The sequence below is a fragment of the Amphibalanus amphitrite genome, unplaced genomic scaffold (genome assembly GCF_019059575.1).
Source record: "Amphibalanus amphitrite isolate SeventyFive unplaced genomic scaffold, NRLGWU_Aamphi_draft 001580F_arrow, whole genome shotgun sequence".
Taxonomy (NCBI): Eukaryota; Metazoa; Arthropoda; class Thecostraca; order Balanomorpha; family Balanidae; genus Amphibalanus; species Amphibalanus amphitrite.
Window position 1 is genome coordinate 49,143 of NW_024883073.1, and position 17,462 is coordinate 66,604.

General features: G+C 45.7%; 2 protein-coding genes across 4 annotated transcripts; one reads left to right on the forward strand and one right to left on the reverse strand.

Annotated features, from left to right (window-relative positions):
* Positions 1-243: 243 nt before the first annotated feature.
* LOC122373969 (hornerin-like) lies at positions 244-13,101 on the reverse strand. Of its 2 annotated transcripts, none has more exons than XM_043352436.1 (3): positions 12,886-13,101; positions 1,015-2,531; positions 244-930 (listed from the first exon to the last, which is right to left on the reverse strand). In XM_043352436.1, the coding sequence occupies exons 1-3, from the start codon at positions 12,904-12,906 to the stop codon at positions 546-548; spliced, it is 1,923 nt and encodes a 640-aa protein (XP_043208371.1). In that variant the 5' UTR covers positions 12,907-13,101; the 3' UTR covers positions 244-545. The 2 variants fall into 2 exon arrangements, with proteins under 2 accessions (XP_043208371.1, XP_043208372.1); XM_043352437.1 differs by lacking the exon at positions 12,886-13,101 and adding an exon at positions 2,822-3,305.
* LOC122373970 (uncharacterized protein C9orf85 homolog) lies at positions 6,874-10,074 on the forward strand. 2 transcript variants are annotated; one of them, XM_043352438.1, is made up of 2 exons: positions 6,874-6,960; positions 9,430-10,074. In XM_043352438.1, exon 2 carries the CDS (start codon positions 9,469-9,471, stop codon positions 10,057-10,059), a length of 591 nt encoding a protein of 196 aa, XP_043208373.1. In that variant the 5' UTR covers positions 6,874-6,960; positions 9,430-9,468; the 3' UTR covers positions 10,060-10,074. The 2 variants fall into 2 exon arrangements, with proteins under 2 accessions (XP_043208373.1, XP_043208374.1); XM_043352439.1 differs by having other exon boundaries at positions 6,940-6,960; positions 9,451-10,074.
* Positions 13,102-17,462: the final 4,361 nt, after the last annotated feature.

The following is a 17,462-nucleotide window of genomic DNA, read 5'->3' on the forward strand; positions in this document are numbered from 1 at the left end:
TTAACACGATAGCAAAAGTATGATATTTACAAGTGCCGAAATAATATTTTTTTTTAGGTATCGAGTATCAATGGAAAACATGACGCATGGCGTATTTGCCTCCACTGGCGGCCCTGCTGAAGGAACTGAGAGTAAACGGTAACACCAGCATTCATGCATCGTTCACTGGAGTAGAGGTTCTATGGGTACGGGTTTACCTTATGTTGACAATAGCTGACCTCCTATACTCAAAGACAATATATAACAGTATCGCTTTTGTATATTTTACATAGGTACACGAGTACATACCAACGACGGACATGTGTCGCACGTCGCACAAATGGCAATGTCCCGTACGAAATTGATCATTAATGGAATTAGGCGATGCAATTTGCGAACAAAAAGGCACCGGGAGTTCACATTGCAAGGGACATTCAGTGGGCAGGTGATGTCAACTTAAGTACCTACAACCATGTATATAACAAGCTGAAATTATTACACCAATTCTTCTTGAAGCTTTATTGTTTAGTTTTGCAATCTCCCAAACGAGCTACCTAACGAGCTATCTATTGCCTCTGTCCAGCTCCATTCTCTCCCAGACGAGAGATCTCTTGCCTCTGTCCACCTCCATTCTCTCCTAGACGGGAAATCTCCTGCCTCTGTCCAGCTCCATTCTCTCCCAGACGAGAGATCTCCTGCCTCTGTCCAGCTCCGTTCTGTCCAGGACGGGAGATCTCCTGCCTCTGTCCGGCTCCATTCTCTCCCAGACGAGAGATCTCCTGCCTCTGTCCAGCTCCATTCTCTCCCAGACGGGAGATCTCCTGCCTCTGTCCAGCTCCATTCTCTCCCAGACGAGAGATCTCCTGCCTCTGTCCAGCTCCATTCTCTCCCAGACGAGAGATCTCCTGCCTCTGTCCAGCTCCATTCTCTCCCAGACGAGAGATCTCCTGCCTCTGTCCAGCCCCATTCTCTTCCAGACGAGAGATCTCCTGCCTCTGTCCAGCTCCATTCTCTCCTAGACGGGAGATATCCTGCCTCTGTCCAGCTCCATTCTCTCCTAGACGGGAGATATCCTGCCTCTGTCCAGCTCCATTCTCTCCCACACGAGAGGTCTCCTGCCTCTGTCCAGCTCCATTCTCTCCCAGACGAGAGATCTCCTGCCTTTGTCCAGCTCCATTCTCTCCCAGACGAGAGATCTCCTGCCTCTGTCCAGCTCCATTCTCTCCCAGACGGGAGATCTCCTGTCTCTGTCCAGCTCCATTCTCTCCTAGACGGGAGATCTCCTGCCTCTGTCCAGCTCCGTTCTGTCCAGGACGGGAGATCTCCTGCCTCTGTCCGGCTCCGTTCTCTCCCAGACGAGAGAGCTCCTGCCTCTGTCCAGCTCCATTCTCTCCCAGACGAGAGATCTCCTGCCTCTGTCCAGCTCCATTCTCTCCCAGACGAGAGATCTCCTGCCTCTGTCCAGCTCCATTCTCTCCCAGACGAGAGATCTCCTGCCTCTGTCCAGCTCCATTCTCTCCCAGACGAGAGATCTCCTGCCTCTGTCCAGCTCCGTTCTCTCCCAGACGAGAGATCTCCTGCCTCTGTCCAGCTCCATTCTCTCCTAGACGGGAGATCTCCTGCCTCTGTCCAGCTCCATTCTCTCCTAGACGGGAGATCTCCTGCCTCTGTCCAGCTCCATTCTCTCCCAGACGAGAGATCTCCTGCCTTTGTCCAGCTCCATTCTCTCCCAGACGAGAGATCTCCTGCCTCTGTCCAGCTCCATTCTCTCCCAGACGAGAGATCTCCTGCCTCTGTCCAGCTCCATTCTCTCCCAGACGAGAGATCTCCTGCCTCTGTCCAGCTCCATTCTCTCCCAGACGGGAGATCTGCCTCTGTCCAGCTCCATTCTCTCCCAGACGGGAGATATCCTGCCTCTGTCCAGCTCCGTTCTCTCCCAGACGAGAGATCTGCCTCTGTCCAGCTCCATTCTCTCCCAGACGGGAGATCTCCTGCCTCTGTCCAGCTCCATTCTCTCCCAGACGGGAGATCTCCTGCCTCTGTCCAGCTCCATTCTCTCCCAGACGGGAGACCTCCTGCCTCTGTCCAGCTCCATTCTCTCCTAGACGGGAGATCGGCCTCTGTCCAGCTCCATTCTCTCCCAGACGGAGCGCCGGTGTCCGTCGTCGCGCCGCGCCCCGCCCGGGCCGGCTGCCTCCCAGCGGTTCACTTCTGACGGCGGCAGACGGCGGCTGCGGGAGCACGTCACTCTCGGCCCGGTAGCCGTTCTCGTCGGCCACCCATCGCACCTCGATCGGCACCTCTCTGCCCGCCCTGTCCAGCGTCACGTACGAGTAGCTGCCCTGCATGACGATGCCGAACTCCTCACCGATCTGCCTCAGCTGGCCGGAGACCTCCTGTCTGATCCGGTCGGCCGTCTCGAACGCGTACTGGAACGAGCCGTCCTCCGCCTGGGAGGACTCCATGCGGAGGATACCGGCGTCCTCCAGAGTGGAGTCCAGGGCCTGGGGTCGGGCGGTGACCGCCGCGGCTAGACACCCAACCAATAGTAGCTGTAACGGAGGCAGAGGGACATCAGATCGGCCGCTGGTTAACATGCAAGCTTTATCCAAAGGAATCGGCTCATCGTAAAAAAAAAATTGTCATATAAATGGGTCATCCAAGGAAGAGTCTTGACCAAACCATATGTATTACTTACATTAACCAGGCTAGAGGCTAGCTCGAAATGAGCGATTACTAGCGACTTGTTACATAAACCGTATATGACATTCAGTATTCCATATTCCCAAACCCCAACTGACTGCTTCCGGCAACGCTCCCGTCATCGAGCTCCGTCACTCACCAGCTGCATTATCCTGAGTCTCCTTCAGATGTCGTACTGGCAGTTCAAACCGTCCTCTCGGCCTTTATACGAACGCACCGAGGGTCACATCTGCCCCATGTTGACACCCGCCCCGTGACTGGCATTGGCTGCAGATCTCCACATCCGGAGGTGCCCCGTTCAAACAGCTGACCTGACCACAGACGGCCGCCGGCCGCCCGAGTGGCGGTTGGAGTCAGCGCTTGTACCCAGCTCGGAGAATACCAATCAATAGCGCCGACAGAGACGTGGCGTAATGTCCTGCATTTACACAGCCGTCTCCGAAGGTCAACCCGCTGCATATGGCACAGCACAACGTGGGGGTGTGCACACCCATCCCTATGTATGTAAGTGCGGTTTCCAAGTAGGGTTCCCACTATGCATAGTCATGCTTCTGACAAGTGACATATTTTGGTTGCAGTTGAAGTTTGTGTCCTAACTTTGGATGATGAGAAAAACAACACAAATAGGTAGTTGAGTTCCCGTGGAGGAGATCTTTTTCCCATCCCTTCTTACATCTTTCCTTCGTCTAATTTTTTCTTTCTTCTTTTTTACAAATATTGCATAAACTTAAACGCTCGGTTGACTTTGACGGCTGGTTCAGTGGCGGCGCCACGAATTTTCGCCAGTGGGGGCAAGCTTGAGACTGACCCGACTGTTGTCTGATAACGCCGATCTGCAAAATCCATGAGCACATTGTCCCTAGATGTTGTCATTCAAAATTATTTTGGTTTTAGGTTTCATGCATAGGCGTATTGAGTTTAACCATTAACCCTCGCGGGCCCGGAAAGGGGGGGGGGCATTTTTCGCCTCCCCTGGCGAATATTTGCGATACCTCACGAACGCTTAGGGATAGAAAGACGAAGCTTGCTGTACCTTATCCCCCATTAGTTTGACATCTTTTGAAGCAAAAAATTTGGACCTAGCCTCCTTGATAATGTCTCAGAGCCGATTTTTCTAGACTCCTGCACGGCAAACTTCGTCGTCACGGACGTGAACTTCAACCAGCTGCCAAAAATTGAGTTTTAGAGATAAAGACAAATTACGAGCACGGTTGTGTAGCATTTGACCCAGAAAAAATACTTAAGTAACTTTGGTGACCTGAGGTCAGAGGTCAGGGCAACGACCCCGAGCTGGGGCTTTAGTTTCTTTTTTTCGCAAATAACTTCAACAAAAATGGTTCTGGAGCTACGGCAGTGGTACCTTCGCATTAGTCTTGTCGAGACGCGTCGAATGACATATATATTGTTTGGAAAAGGTCAAGTTTTATGTTGACCTCATGTGACCTCGAATGACATTTGGTTGATTTTTTACACATGGAAGGTCATTTGTGATGATTTCGTAGCCGCGGATCACGATTCTTGGCCTCTGGCATCCATTTTGCTGTAAGCATTCATTTAGAGCCTCAGTATGGCAAAACATGTTTTAATTATTATGCCTGACTTGAATAGTGAAATAGCCTCTAGCAAGGATACTCTCTTGTGACTTTGACCTCGTAGCAGTCTTGTATCGTAAGCTTAAGCACAAATAGGGGTCCGCTAAGCTTGAAAACATATCAAAACATCTCGGAATTTAGTATACAAGATATAAGAAAAAGTGCAAAGTTTGTGGTCAATTTTGAGCATGATCGTGACCTTGAAGTTGAATGTTATGCACATCATCGGAATCCACGGATTCTCTTCTTTTGTTCAACATCCCTTTTAGCCGATTTTATGCACCATGCCGTCCTCTGGAACACGTACTTTGAGACCACTACATTAATGCCGGTTTTTGCCTTTGACCTTGAATTCTGACCTTGAAAACTGACCTGAGGTCAAAAAGTTTCGGTGCTTTAGAATCTTCTCATAGATACTTTTCGTTTGGTACCATTTTTGTTTCAGTAGCTGCCTTATTAACGGAGTTAAACAGGGGGGGGGGCTACCCCGGGCTGCGGTGGTTAGGATTACCCCCGGGCCGCCCGGCCGAAATAAAACTATAAAACTAGATTGCGAGACACAAACCTGTGAAAACTACTGAAAACGTTATGTTGTTCGTTGAGATGTAAAATGGTGTGTTCCTCAAAACTATAGTCAGTACCTATTTCTCATTTTCCCCGTAGTACGTATATATGTGCGATTCTCTCACATACGATTGATATAGGTACGAGAATAAGCTCCATTAGGGCGACCCACATACAATTCCAGATAACCCGGGATATACATACCTATCACATTTTGTCATACCTCTCTGAGCTCAGTCTCAGTCTAAGGGTTCCCAAAAGAGGGTGATCTCTTCTCTGGCCGACTTTTGATAAACTGCTTCTCAACCTCCTCGAGATTAAGCTCTAGGGCAGCCTTTTGGTGAATGAAAATGAGTAGGAGAATGAGTGGGAGTACGAGATATGCGACAGACGGTCCGAGAACGAACGTTCTGCTGACGCACTTGATACGAGGACCGTCAAAAACAGGCGTACTATTATAACCGCCTATAATGAATGTTGCACCGGTCTTCTGTTCCCATACATCAGCCAAATTTTGTGGGGGCAAAAACATAGTCTTGCCCCCACGGCCTCCTGCCAGTGGGGGCAGTCTGCCCCCACTGCCCCCACGGTGGCGCCGCCCTTGGGCTGGTTTCCTGGAGAAAATCCATCTAAATAGGTAAAAAAGCATAGAGACCGGAGGCGCGACACGACGTTTCCGAAAAAAGGGGGGGTCCCCTTCCATTGCCCCCTCCCGGGTTCCCCGTTCCTGCGCCCATGTCCATGAACTGAATTCAAAAATATGATTTCAAGCTTTTCCGACTAGACATCTTAATTCAAGGTACATACGGTAGTAACCGAAAAAAACGTTCCTTGAATAAAGATGTCTAGTTGGAAAAGCTTGAAACAATAAACGACTAGTAGCCGAAAAAAAGCGTACCTTGAATTAAAAAAGCTATGCCAAACAATGTCAACATGCTCTCGTGGCCGTCCAAAACGCAGAGAACGAACGATGCTCGTTTGAGACACGAAGCCCGACAAGGTGAGGGTCACCAGGTGTTCTAAGCATTTGGTAGGCCAGGGACGGAATACCGCTGATGGGTTATTCGATGACCATATCCACGACCGCTACCACGTGTGATATAACCATGAGGTTTACCGGTTTAAAAGGCCCGATTTCCAACAGCTGCGATCGGGCATAGCATAATCGAATATCTGGCCACGAGTTCCGACCAGGGCTGCTGAGTCGGAGTCGAAATCGGTCGGAGTCGACAGTTTTGACCGGAGTCGCCAATCGGAGTTAATTTTGGAAGTCGGGGTCGAAGTGGGAGTTGTATCGGTCCGAAGACCGAAACATTCATCGATTCGACTCCGTAGACCTACCAAGTGCCAGGGCTGCGGAGTCGGAGTCGGGGTCGGGAGTCGGAGTTCGGTCTGAGTCGGAGTTGATTTTGGGAAGCTGGATTTGGAGTCGGAGTCGGAGCCCCCGAAAATAGGTACATCGACTCCGCAGCCCTGGCCCCTGGTTTTGACGATTGCCCCGCCCCTTCACCTCAGCCGCTCCACTGGACTGGCTGCTGCAGCCTGCAGCCGTCATTGGCTCATGGCCATTGGCTCATCACAGGCTGCAGCCAATGGCGGGTGCAGCCTGCAGCTGTCATTGGCTGCAGGCTGGAGCTCCTAAACAAAAATGCTTTCACTGATTCGATTTTCGAATATTCGTCCAGAGAGAGTACCAAACCAATGGGCAGAATGGGCATCACAAAGGAATAAAGAAAGGAATGACTTCATCAAAAGCTTCCAAATGAGCTGCCATATTGGGTCAATAACTGCGCATAAAAGACGCTTTCCAATGTGACTGTTGGTGTTCTATTCAAAAGTCTTTTCCATGCTGTCAACTCATCGGCATTCTCTGTATTTGACAAATTCATCATTTTCAACGTAGCTTTGGAAAAATGATAGCTTTGTTTTTGTGAGCTATCATAAAAATGCCAATCTGAAAAATAGATAGGCCAACATTCTTTCAATCAATTGTTTTGAGAAACTCATCATTGTCCGCTAGCATGTGCCTACTTCATGAAGTGAACACACCAACGCTCAGTTGGGTATGTTTTGGCATTGGTGATATTTACCGATATTTACCTCGTGAAAAAGCACAGTGCATGTAAGTAAAAAGAGTAAAAAAGATTTTGGTCACCTGATAATTAGCCATGTTGATTTCATTGGGCTCTCAGACTAAGTGCACGAACAACTTTCATCTTGGCTTAACATGCAGATGCAGCAAAAATCAGAACCCTGAATCAGTTTGGACAATCCTTTCATTCTTTCATTCTCATTCATCTCAATGTTGGTCTGGAATGCAAACCTACCTATCTATCTATCTAATCCTTGCAATTGACTACCTTGACCTAGGTACCTATCAAGCATTTCCTGGACTGAGCATACATGATTTCCTCGACTGATTGTGTGTAACCTGCTGTGTAGGCCAGCATAGCCGACCCAGTGTATTTCCTTTCTGCAGAGACCAGTTTTACCAACAGAAAAAGCTACCTGCCAAAATTGTTTGCCTAAAGACCGCTTCACATACCTTTGGTAAATCCTATCCTCTTACGCGCCCAGCGAGTCTTACGCGCCCAGCGCGTTTTCGCGCTGTATGTGGAGCGGTCTTTATGCAAAAAATTCTGGCAGGCGGCAATTGTTCTGTTGGTAAAACTGGCCTCTGAACTTGATCTGTGTAGGGATTCACTCAAAGCCTGGCAAAATGCATTATGCAGGACACATTGGTTTGTAGTTTCCTGGAGGATTGTGTTTAGGTAGTGTAGCTTGGGCTCAATGTTCACTGTTCACTGTTCAGCCACTGCCACCTTCTTGGCACAGTGTCCCAAAATTGATTCCTAGCTGGGGTGTCAGAGGAGAAAATGAACCCTTAAAAGGGGGGAGAGTATAAAAGGGCTGGTTATTCAGATCCACAGAGTGGAAACAGACCAATGGCATGTTTTACTACAAAGTATAGAATGTATGAGTTCAAGCCGAGCACACACACAACTGCTTTTTCTAGAAAAAAAAAACAAACCTTTCTTGGTTGGGAGTGGAAAAATTGCTCCTCAAAATTGATGGTGAGAGTGGAAAATGAATTTTATTTGGATGTCATTTTCCACCCAAATTGACAATTTTTGGGACACTGTCTTGGCATGGCCTGAATCTGATTGATGTTGTGTCCGTGAAGTAAGTATGATGTTGATTTAGCTAAAATGAAACTTGACTTTGGCACTTAGGAATGAATGACAATATTGCTGTAACATTCAAAAAGTTTCTGGTTTTGCTGAGATAGCAATGTTGAATATACAGCTCCCATTCAATTAAATGAAAAGGGGAATGTGGTTTTAGTGGGATGTTTGCATCAGTTTGAGTCAGTCATATATCATTCCTGTCTTTTACATGGATCCTTAATTGTTAACCAGTCTTTCTTTTGCGGTGAACAAAGGAAAGCACTCAACACACAATTTTTTTGTACTCAATGTATCATCCACAAAGTAGCTACCTACTAAAGCTTCCAGGATGAATTGAAGTCTTGTGTTTGCTTTTGGATCACTGGTTAGGTCAGTATTTTTATTGCATTTTTCTTAAGTTCCTCAGCTAAATCTGGAAACATAACTTAATTTTGATCTGAATTATACTGTCTTCACGTGTTCTGTGAAGATTGCAACTTGGATACAAATTTTCCTTATTCAATATACAGTCCACTATTAAAGGGACCCTCCCACCTTAACATTAGTTTTGAGTTGAGATAGCCAAATTGGTGGCCATGGCCTGAAAATACCGGTTTGGGCATTCACAACATCGAAAAATGCTTTAATTCGGAGATATGGAATTTCAAACTTGCAGTTTTCGGATTCTAAGGGGCTAATGCATTGGTATGCCCCCTTAGAATTTGTGACGTCAGCGGAGATCTAACGATTTTTAAATCTTTTACTAAAACGTTTGGCAGCACGCGGTGGTATATGCTGCTTTGCGCGCAACAAATGCCGCACTTTCAAATAAAGTCGCTAGGAACAGCGGAGATCCCAAAAAGTAAACAAAAGTAAAAGTCTAATATCTTGAAAACCGGTGAATATTTTTCGATGAAATTTGGTAGATATTCATTTTTGCTCTTTCTGAACCAAGCGACATCACTTTCATGCCAATTCATTAACTTTTTTGAAGGTGGGAGGGTCCCTTTAAGTTATATTTTTAGATATAAATGCTGGTGGAATATAAATAGTACAATCAGAGAGAAAGGGTTAAACATCATAGAAATGATTGCTGTCTCTACTATCCATCCTGTAGCTCATTTGGTAAGGTGCTTTACCCCCAGCTATGGCCAGATTCTGAGGTGATTGTCATGTGTATCTCCTAAACTGTCCATCAGCATTAAGTGATAAAATATGTATCAGCACAAACATTAAACATTGTATTTGTGTTATTTCTTTGAGTCATATTTATGAACAGGGCCATTTGTCAGTGCAATTTTTGTTATGCCAGCAAATAGTTATGAATTTTGATTTGTCGCACTAGGTCCATACTGTGAGCACAATACACCATTAGCATTATTAAGGCACTTTTCCCCTGATTTTAACAGATCTTTATCTTTCAGATAACATCCATTCATTAGCAGTCCGCTTGAAGTGTCAAAATGAGCTCTCAGAAAGGAAATGCGAACCGAACCAGGGCTCAGAAGCATAAAAATGTAACCAAGTTCAACAACAGCATGCATGATACTTCCAGACGAACCAAGCTCCTGAACAACATGGAGGTGCATGGTGTTTGCCAAAGGTGTAAAGACATAATCGACTGGAAAATCAAGTACAAGAAGTACAAGCCTCTGACAGCTCCCAAAACGTGCACCAAATGCCACCAAAAGACTATCACACAGGCGTACAGAACCATCTGTAGAAACTGTGCATCATCACTACAAGTCTGCGAGAAGTGCGGAGAATCCAAGACGGTAATACCGAAAACCATTCTCACACCACAGGAGCAAATGAAAGAGGAAGCCGAGCTGGAGAAGGAGCTGAAGGGCCTCCCGGAGCGGAAAAGGAGAAGCCTGAAGAGGTGTATGGCCAAAGAGAGGAGCAATCCAGACAGTGATCCCAACAACTTCATCAGGGACATGCGGCAGAGGATCGAGGACGTGAGGCAGGGTCTGGATGACGGTCTGTCGGATGTGTCGGACTACTCCAGTGGGGAAGAGAGCGGCGGAGAGGAGGATGGGGAGGATGAATAAAGGACAACAAACGACGGTCTTTTCTAGCTTGATGATGCAGAGTTTCCAGGATCTTTTGGCGGATGTAACGAGACAGAACCCATGAAATCGGAGCACTGCTATGCACTTGCAGCATAATATCCGAGTCCCTTGAACATCGTCGTAGCCATGCGGCTTCCACTTAATTTAATTTTGCTTCCTGACAGCTGCCTAGTTTGCGTGGGATGAGAATGCAGATTGCAAAGTAAGGATGCGAAACCTGAAAAAGATGGTCGATTCGCTTTTTTCACTTTCAAGGGGTCTTGGCAGTAATATTTCTGTTAACTACAGTCCCTCACTTTGTCATGCTCCGTCAAAACAGTAGGTTGCGGGGGTGGTTCACAGCTGTTTTTGGGACCATCCGCAGAAGTTCTGTGTGTTAAATCGGGACATCTCGGGCTGGGACTAGAAGATGGGGGAATTTTACTAGTGTAAGCAATCAGGAAGAGCTGTGTCTATTACGTTATCGACATTGAACTGGTTTGCAAAAGTGATAAACTGCAATGGCCGAATATTTTTTTTTTTCTAACTACACCGCCACCCATTAATAGGTGACCAGGAGTGCCCCCTCCCTCAGCCCAGCGACTCACAGAACCTTACTTTACCACCAGAGAAAACATAAAATGGCAAAGTCGCGGCACTCCCTGCTAAGAAACGGAAAACAACTCAGAATAAGCAGCCAGTCGGTAAGAGGAAGTCTGGTTAGTTAGAAGAAAAAAAAAACAGGGCAAAAGATGTCCCCGCTGAAAGCAGCGGAAGGCTGAAAGCAGCGGGAGACTAAATCACTACTTCCAATACCACATTCGGTACCACATGATATTCATTCGGTCTCCTGACGCGCTTGCGAGCGGACGGGTCCAGCGAGAGGTGTTCTGACGACGATATTGGCGCACTGCGAAGGGAGTACTTACTGATTTTTGTTCACTTCAAGTAAATTTAGGACCGTTAGGACCATTATATTTGATCTATAACTTAAGGCTAGGACACTAGATTGTGCATTGAACAGTTTCAGTTTTTTCAGTTTCTCAATCCTTTAGTTTGAGTATCACGGGGAGGCCCAGTGATGGATAGTGAGATGATAAAAAAGCTGGTGATGGAGGCGGTGGAGAAGGAGACTTCGGTTTTGAGGGATGAGTTAGAAAAAGTAAAAAAAGAACAAAAAAAGAGCAGTGAGGTGATTGAAAACTTGAAAACGGAAAACAAAAAGCTGTGGGAGGAGATAACAAAGGTGGATAGAAACCTAGACGAGGTTGAGCAGTATAACCGAAAGACCTCTCTGATTCTGGGTGGGGCTTTCCCTGAGGGTGAAGAGGGGGAAACTCCTAGTGAGACTAGAGAGACTGTCAAGAAAATCATCAAGGAAAAACTCAAAGTAGACATGAAGGGAGAAATAGTAGCATGCCACCGCCTTCGCAACAAAAAACGAGTAGTTGTGAAGTTCCAGGACCATGATGACAGGGAGGCAGTCTACCAGTCAAAATTTGATCAGGGGGGCCAGCCAGGAGAAAAAATCACTGTGCATGAAAACTTAACTGAGAAAAGAGCCAAAATGATTACAATGCTGGAGGAAATGAGAAAGCGTAAGGAGGTGCTCAACTACTATACTAGAAATGGAAACATCATGGCTAGAGACTCAGCTGAAAAGCGCTACACCCGCATCCAGCCATGGCTGTCAGAGAGAGAAGTGAAAGCAACTCTTCAAAAGGCAGCCAACAAAACCACACAACAAAGTAACCAGGGCAGCAACTTCATGCGCTCCCAGACACTCACAGACATCCCTAAAGGATTTGTAGCTAGCAAGACAACCAACCTGGAAGAGTATGTGGTGCCCTCTACCCGGTCTAACCGGCAGACGAAGAAGGGGAACTAAGCACAAGATCAGTGTGAGTAGCAACCTGGCATTATGCAGCATCTGAGCAATGTTTGCGGCATAGACTGGAGTGTTGGTTGGCATACTTTCAACCTTCCGCACACCATCTTAAAATAATACCATGCACACATATACACATTATACAATGTGCCACAATTAACTCATTATGTAATTCATTATGGTGCAAACACAACAATGCAGGTGCTGATCTTGCTACCCAAATGGCATATTGTGTCAGTTGCACAAAATGCGCACTGGATATTGGGGCGTGCATTGGCAGAGATATCTGACCCTTTACTGGAGCTCTTCTTAATTGGTTCTCTGATAGTAAATGATCACCTTGATCTTATATGAGCCACCCAGGCGTGCAGCTGCCAGCTCTGCCAGAGTGCTATTGGAGCTGCGTGGCTGCACGTGGAATGAATGTGAGAATGGAATGCATACATGGGTGCTGAAATATGCACCAGTGCCTGGCAGAAAGGCCATTTTAAACATTTTAACCAGGAGACTGGGTGGCTTGCCTTGTTCATAATCTTTATCAGCATTATTGAGCTGCTAACCCTTAAGGAGTTGCTCCTGGTCGGATTCCTGTCTAGTGCATGCCCCTAGTGGCGCTTGGCCACATGAATGGTCACACAATCACATGGATTGTTGTTGTTGACCAATATGCTGCCTGATGGCTTATAGCAATATGTGCTACATGTGCCTGCACTTTGCACTGATCAGCATACATAACATAATACATACTACAATAATACTACAATATAATACAATAATACAAAATACATTACTACTATAACTTGAAGTAGCATATGGCAAGGTTGAAAGTATGCTGTGCCACGGGATGCACTTTTGGTGCAGCATTGCTCAGATAAAAAAGTAATCCAATCTCCATTTAAGTTCATAACACTCAACATTACCTGTTCCTTTATACTTACTTCATATAATCTGGTATACATAACCCTGACTCTGTTGTTGAATGAGGTCTTGCTGCATACTCTTCCAGACTTACATAAACATAAACAAACATCATAGCTACCTACATATCTAATATCTGTGCTCCAGTACCTATATCAATATGCATTGCCTTTGTTTACCAACAGATCATAGTACACACGCCACGTGATTCACAAATAGCAGCATCAAGGTTGGATTAATTGTGCCTCTGTTGCAAATGTCACGTGACATACATATGTGTTTAGAAGACTAATTTATAAAAATAAGTTAGAGCTCACTGCTCGAGTTTGAGCCATTTTGTTTCCATTTGTAGTTTCAACATTTCAAGCATTACAAAGTATTGCAGTTTATAGTAAAAATTAGCTTGAAATTAGCGTAAAAATAAATCCCACTACTAAAGTTCTTCTTTTATCTGGCCCCTCTGACAAAACGCTTGAACTGAGGGCTGTTCGGGTCCCTGCAGCATAGATCTGTGCTGCGTGCGTCATACTTGGGTGACGTCAACCGCCTGGCTCCGCCCACTCTCCGCCGGCACGCCGCGGCCGAGCGTCGCTGCAGCCTATTTCAAACGCGGCGAACCGTTGCGCGGGTGGACTGGTGATTTTCGCTCGAATAACAGTTAAATTGCGTTCAAATGTGGTTAATAGCAATGTGCCACCGAAAAGAGTGATAATGATACCCAAAAACCAGCATACAAACCGCTTGCAATAAGAAATATTGGATGGCAAACTTTAATCCGCGCCACTTTCGCCTCCTGCAGCACCGAATTTCGTGCGGTTCGAATTTCGTGTTCAGAGGGGTGTTCACGGGCACCGCACACTGCTGCGTGCGGTGTGTGCGGTACGTCCAGCAGGCGTGGGGGTAGGGGATGGGTAGGCGGCTCTGACGTCACGGCTGCGTGCGGTGGACGGTCCGCTGTGGCCAGTCCCGACCGGCCACAGCGGTCGCTGTGTGCGGTGACGCAAGGCTGACGTAGGGACGCAGAGGGCGGAGCTTGGAGGCTGTGTGCGGTCCGACCGCACACAGGGTCCGTGAACAGCCCTCTGCACCAAAAGAAGAAGCTGAAGTCCTATACAAAAGAAGATTTGATTTGAAAAGAAAGGGAATCGAAAACACATACATATCGAGAGACCTCGACCCAGAACAACGGGAAAAACAAAGAAAACTACGGGAAGAATGGAACAAGAAAGGCAGAGAAACCCACGTAATCTCAGTAGGCGGAACTATGGTCAAGCGTACCCATTTTCGGGAACGCATTTTCGTTCCCATGTTTGGGAACGATAGACCCAAATATGGGAACGCCATGTAGGCATTATTTAAAACAAAAAAAAGAACCGTTAAATGACGTCCAAAAAATATAAAACGATCGTGAACCGCCTGATAGTTGTCTCAATATTGTTGGGAAAGAGTTTGATATTGTAAGGCCCATCGTAGTTACAAATCGTTCCCCTATTTCTAAAGCAGTCCATCACCCGGGCCGCGAGCCCAAATTTGGGAACGCTCTCGTACACTGGCGCTGCAAGCGTTCCTTATTATGGGAACGGCGTACCCAAAATTGGGAACGATTTCACCGACGCCTTTCAGGGGCTCTTTTCATTAACAAGCATCACGTCCAACGCCGCAAATTATTATTAACGCAACAATCATCAGATGACCTTTCCGGCAAGACCGTTGCATGTTTCGCCCGGTCTTCTGCGCTTTTATTCCCGTCGATCTCGCAGCGGGCACGCCCCCCTCTGCAGGATTACGTAATCCACAACGCTCAGCAATGTTCAACAAGGTCTTCCATACCTATATCCACCGTCCGCGCCGAGGGTGGAGACATGTCAAGCACCTGTCTGCTAATCACCGAGAGTTGAAGAGCACAAGAAGTATCCAAAAATGGGAACGCTGAATATGTTACACCCTCAAAACACCTAGTCCCAATGAAAATCTAGTTTTTTCCTTTCTTAATGAGTGTAAGTGGCAAAAGGCCTGGTAGGATGGGCACGAGGAATGATCGAAATCAGCATAAAAATTATAAATAAGCCACACAGAGCGACCTATATCAGAGAAATTCCCACCAAACGATCATGCTTAGAAACGCCGAAGACAAAAACCACGCTCATGACGCTGCTTATAAAACAACGCTAAACAGCTAGCATCCAAATAAAATATGTCTTTCAGGGCTGATAAAATACAGCTGAATGATTTTAAACCACTGAAACTGAGTTTACAACAGTAGTTCGGTAAAATCACTGACGTTCCACGCGGTCGATCGCCCCGACACCAAAAGTCAACAATATTACCTCGGGACTGTCCGCGTGTTCGCTTGCATATGTCAGCATCTGGTGTCGCTAGAATGAAACTTCATAACCAGGCGAAAATTATTATACTTGACCTCAAAATGTAAAAAATGCTTCATTTTCCTTAAAATTGCATGTTAAATGTCGTATAACCCATATTTCCACCATTCTGTCATTTTTAAAAAATCATTAAAAATATCATTCCACGGTCAATTTCCTTGTTCCACGGTCAGATTAAAGATAACTTTATGGAAATTTAGTAGATACTTAAATCAGCGTGCACTTTTTTGAGACGTGATGCACTTTTGAGTTTTAGTGGGCGAACGGCCGAAAAATTGCCTTCCGTTCTCATAAATGGGAACGCCCGTTCCCATATTTGGGAACTCCGTTCCCAAAAATGGGAACGTTCCTATATTTGGGTACTCATGACCATAGTTCCGCCTACTGATCTACCATGGTAAGGTGGTAGAACGGAAGGGAAACAAGTCTGTGAAGTAAGGAAGAAAAAGAAGCAGAGTGAACTTGAAGAAAGGACTGCTAAAGGTAGTATACTTGTCATCCAACTTTTGAACATTCAAGGGCTAACCAGAGCTAAGCAGATAGAAATTATAGATATGGTCAGTCAAAAGGCAAACCTGTTGTGTTTGACAGAGACTCAACTTAGGCATGACAAGCTAATGTGGCCAGATGGCATAGAAAAGATCGAAAAAATGAGAAATCAGCAAGACAAAAAAGGGGGTGGTCTACTAATGATATACAGGAAAGACTCCTGGTTTGAGGTAGAGAAGATGGAGACGAAAAATGTGGATATCCTGTACGGGAAGATTAAGGCAAACAGCCTCAAGATTCACCTGATTCTGGTGTACTTTTCAATCATAAAAACAATGGATGACAAGATACGCAACCAAGAAATGAAAAAGGAAATCGAAGGAATTCTGGAAGGAGTTCAGGAAAAAAGTGAAGCAGCCATCGTACTTGGAGACTTCAATGGACATATTGACCTCTTGGGATATCAGAAAGAAGATGAAAATGGACGCATCATACTGAATTGGATTGATAACCTTAACATGACCCTATTAAATCTGGACAGAGCATGTCAAGGTATGTTTACATGGTCGAGACAAGATCAAAAAAGTGTTATCGACTATGTCCTTTCAAACAAAGAATGCTATAGATACTTTCAAGGGATGCAAGTGGATGAGGGAAAGGAAATAACTGATGTATCCGACCATAATGTGGTTACAACTACTTTTAAGCTACCACATGTTGACAACAACTTCAAAAAGGATAAAGTAATCAGAGAGAGCTACATGAAAACGGACCAAAAGTCCATGCAGAAATTCGGAGAAGAGATGAATAGAAGGCTGAGGACAACAGAAGTCCAAAAATTTGAAGTGCTTAACAGCATGATGAAAGAGGTGGCAGAGACTCTACTTGTAGCTGTCTACAAAAGGAGATTGAGTAGACAATATTCAAGGAAAGAGCCACCATGGATTACGGAAGCTATCAGAGAAGCAATAAAGAAAAGAAAGGACCTGAACCGCATGAAAAGAAATGCAATAGATGATGCTAAAAAAGTCACCCTTGAACAAAAGTACAAAGAGCAAAAACAGAAGACACAGCGCCTGATTAAAGAAGCAATAACAGTGACAGAAAAAAAGATAACAAAGGAAATTCGAAGCAGTGAAAACAAAAGTAAATCGCTATGGGAAAATATAGACAAACTCAGGAAGAAAGAGCGTATTAAAGAAGAAGTACGTCTATATGACGAAAATGCCAAAATTCTCGACCACCTTGAGGAGAAAGAAAAACTTATCAGCTACTGGACCAGCATATACCAGCAGCATAATAACGATATTGACGAGCATTGGAATGAAGAAGAAAGACGAAGTTATACTGAGGAAATGAAAGAACAGGCACGGAACAAATGCTTTCCTAGGCATCTATGCGAACATATGGACATGGCCATGTACATCAACAATGTCGTTGAACCAATGGAAGATCCTCAGCCTGATGGAGCGCAGGTGAGGGCTATAATAAATAAAACGAAAACAAAAACCACTCCTGGGCCAGACGGGCTGAAGAACGAGCTGTACAAAGAGTTAATCAAAAGCGACAAAGGCCTTAAAGTGCTAACAACATGTATGCAAAACGAACTGACATCTGACACGAAGCCGGATTCATGGAAAGGATCACATACAAAAATGATACCTAAAACAAGCAAACCAACAGCACGGCAACTACGACCAATAGCACTGACCAACGCATCATAT

Coding starts and splice junctions, on each gene's coding strand:
- LOC122373970 (XM_043352438.1), top strand. CDS start 9,469: ATGAGCTCTCAGAAAGGAAATGCGAACCGAACCAGGGCTCAGAAGCAT.
- LOC122373969 (XM_043352436.1), bottom strand. CDS start 12,906: ATGTATACCAGATTATATGAA. Junction 2,532..12,885: donor TGTATACCAGATTATATGAA/GTAAGTATAAAG, acceptor CCTCCGTTACAG/CTACTATTGGTTGGGTGTCT. Junction 931..1,014: donor GAGAATGGAGCTGGACAGAG/GCAGGATATCTC, acceptor GGCTGGACAGAG/GCAGGAGATCTCTCGTCTGG.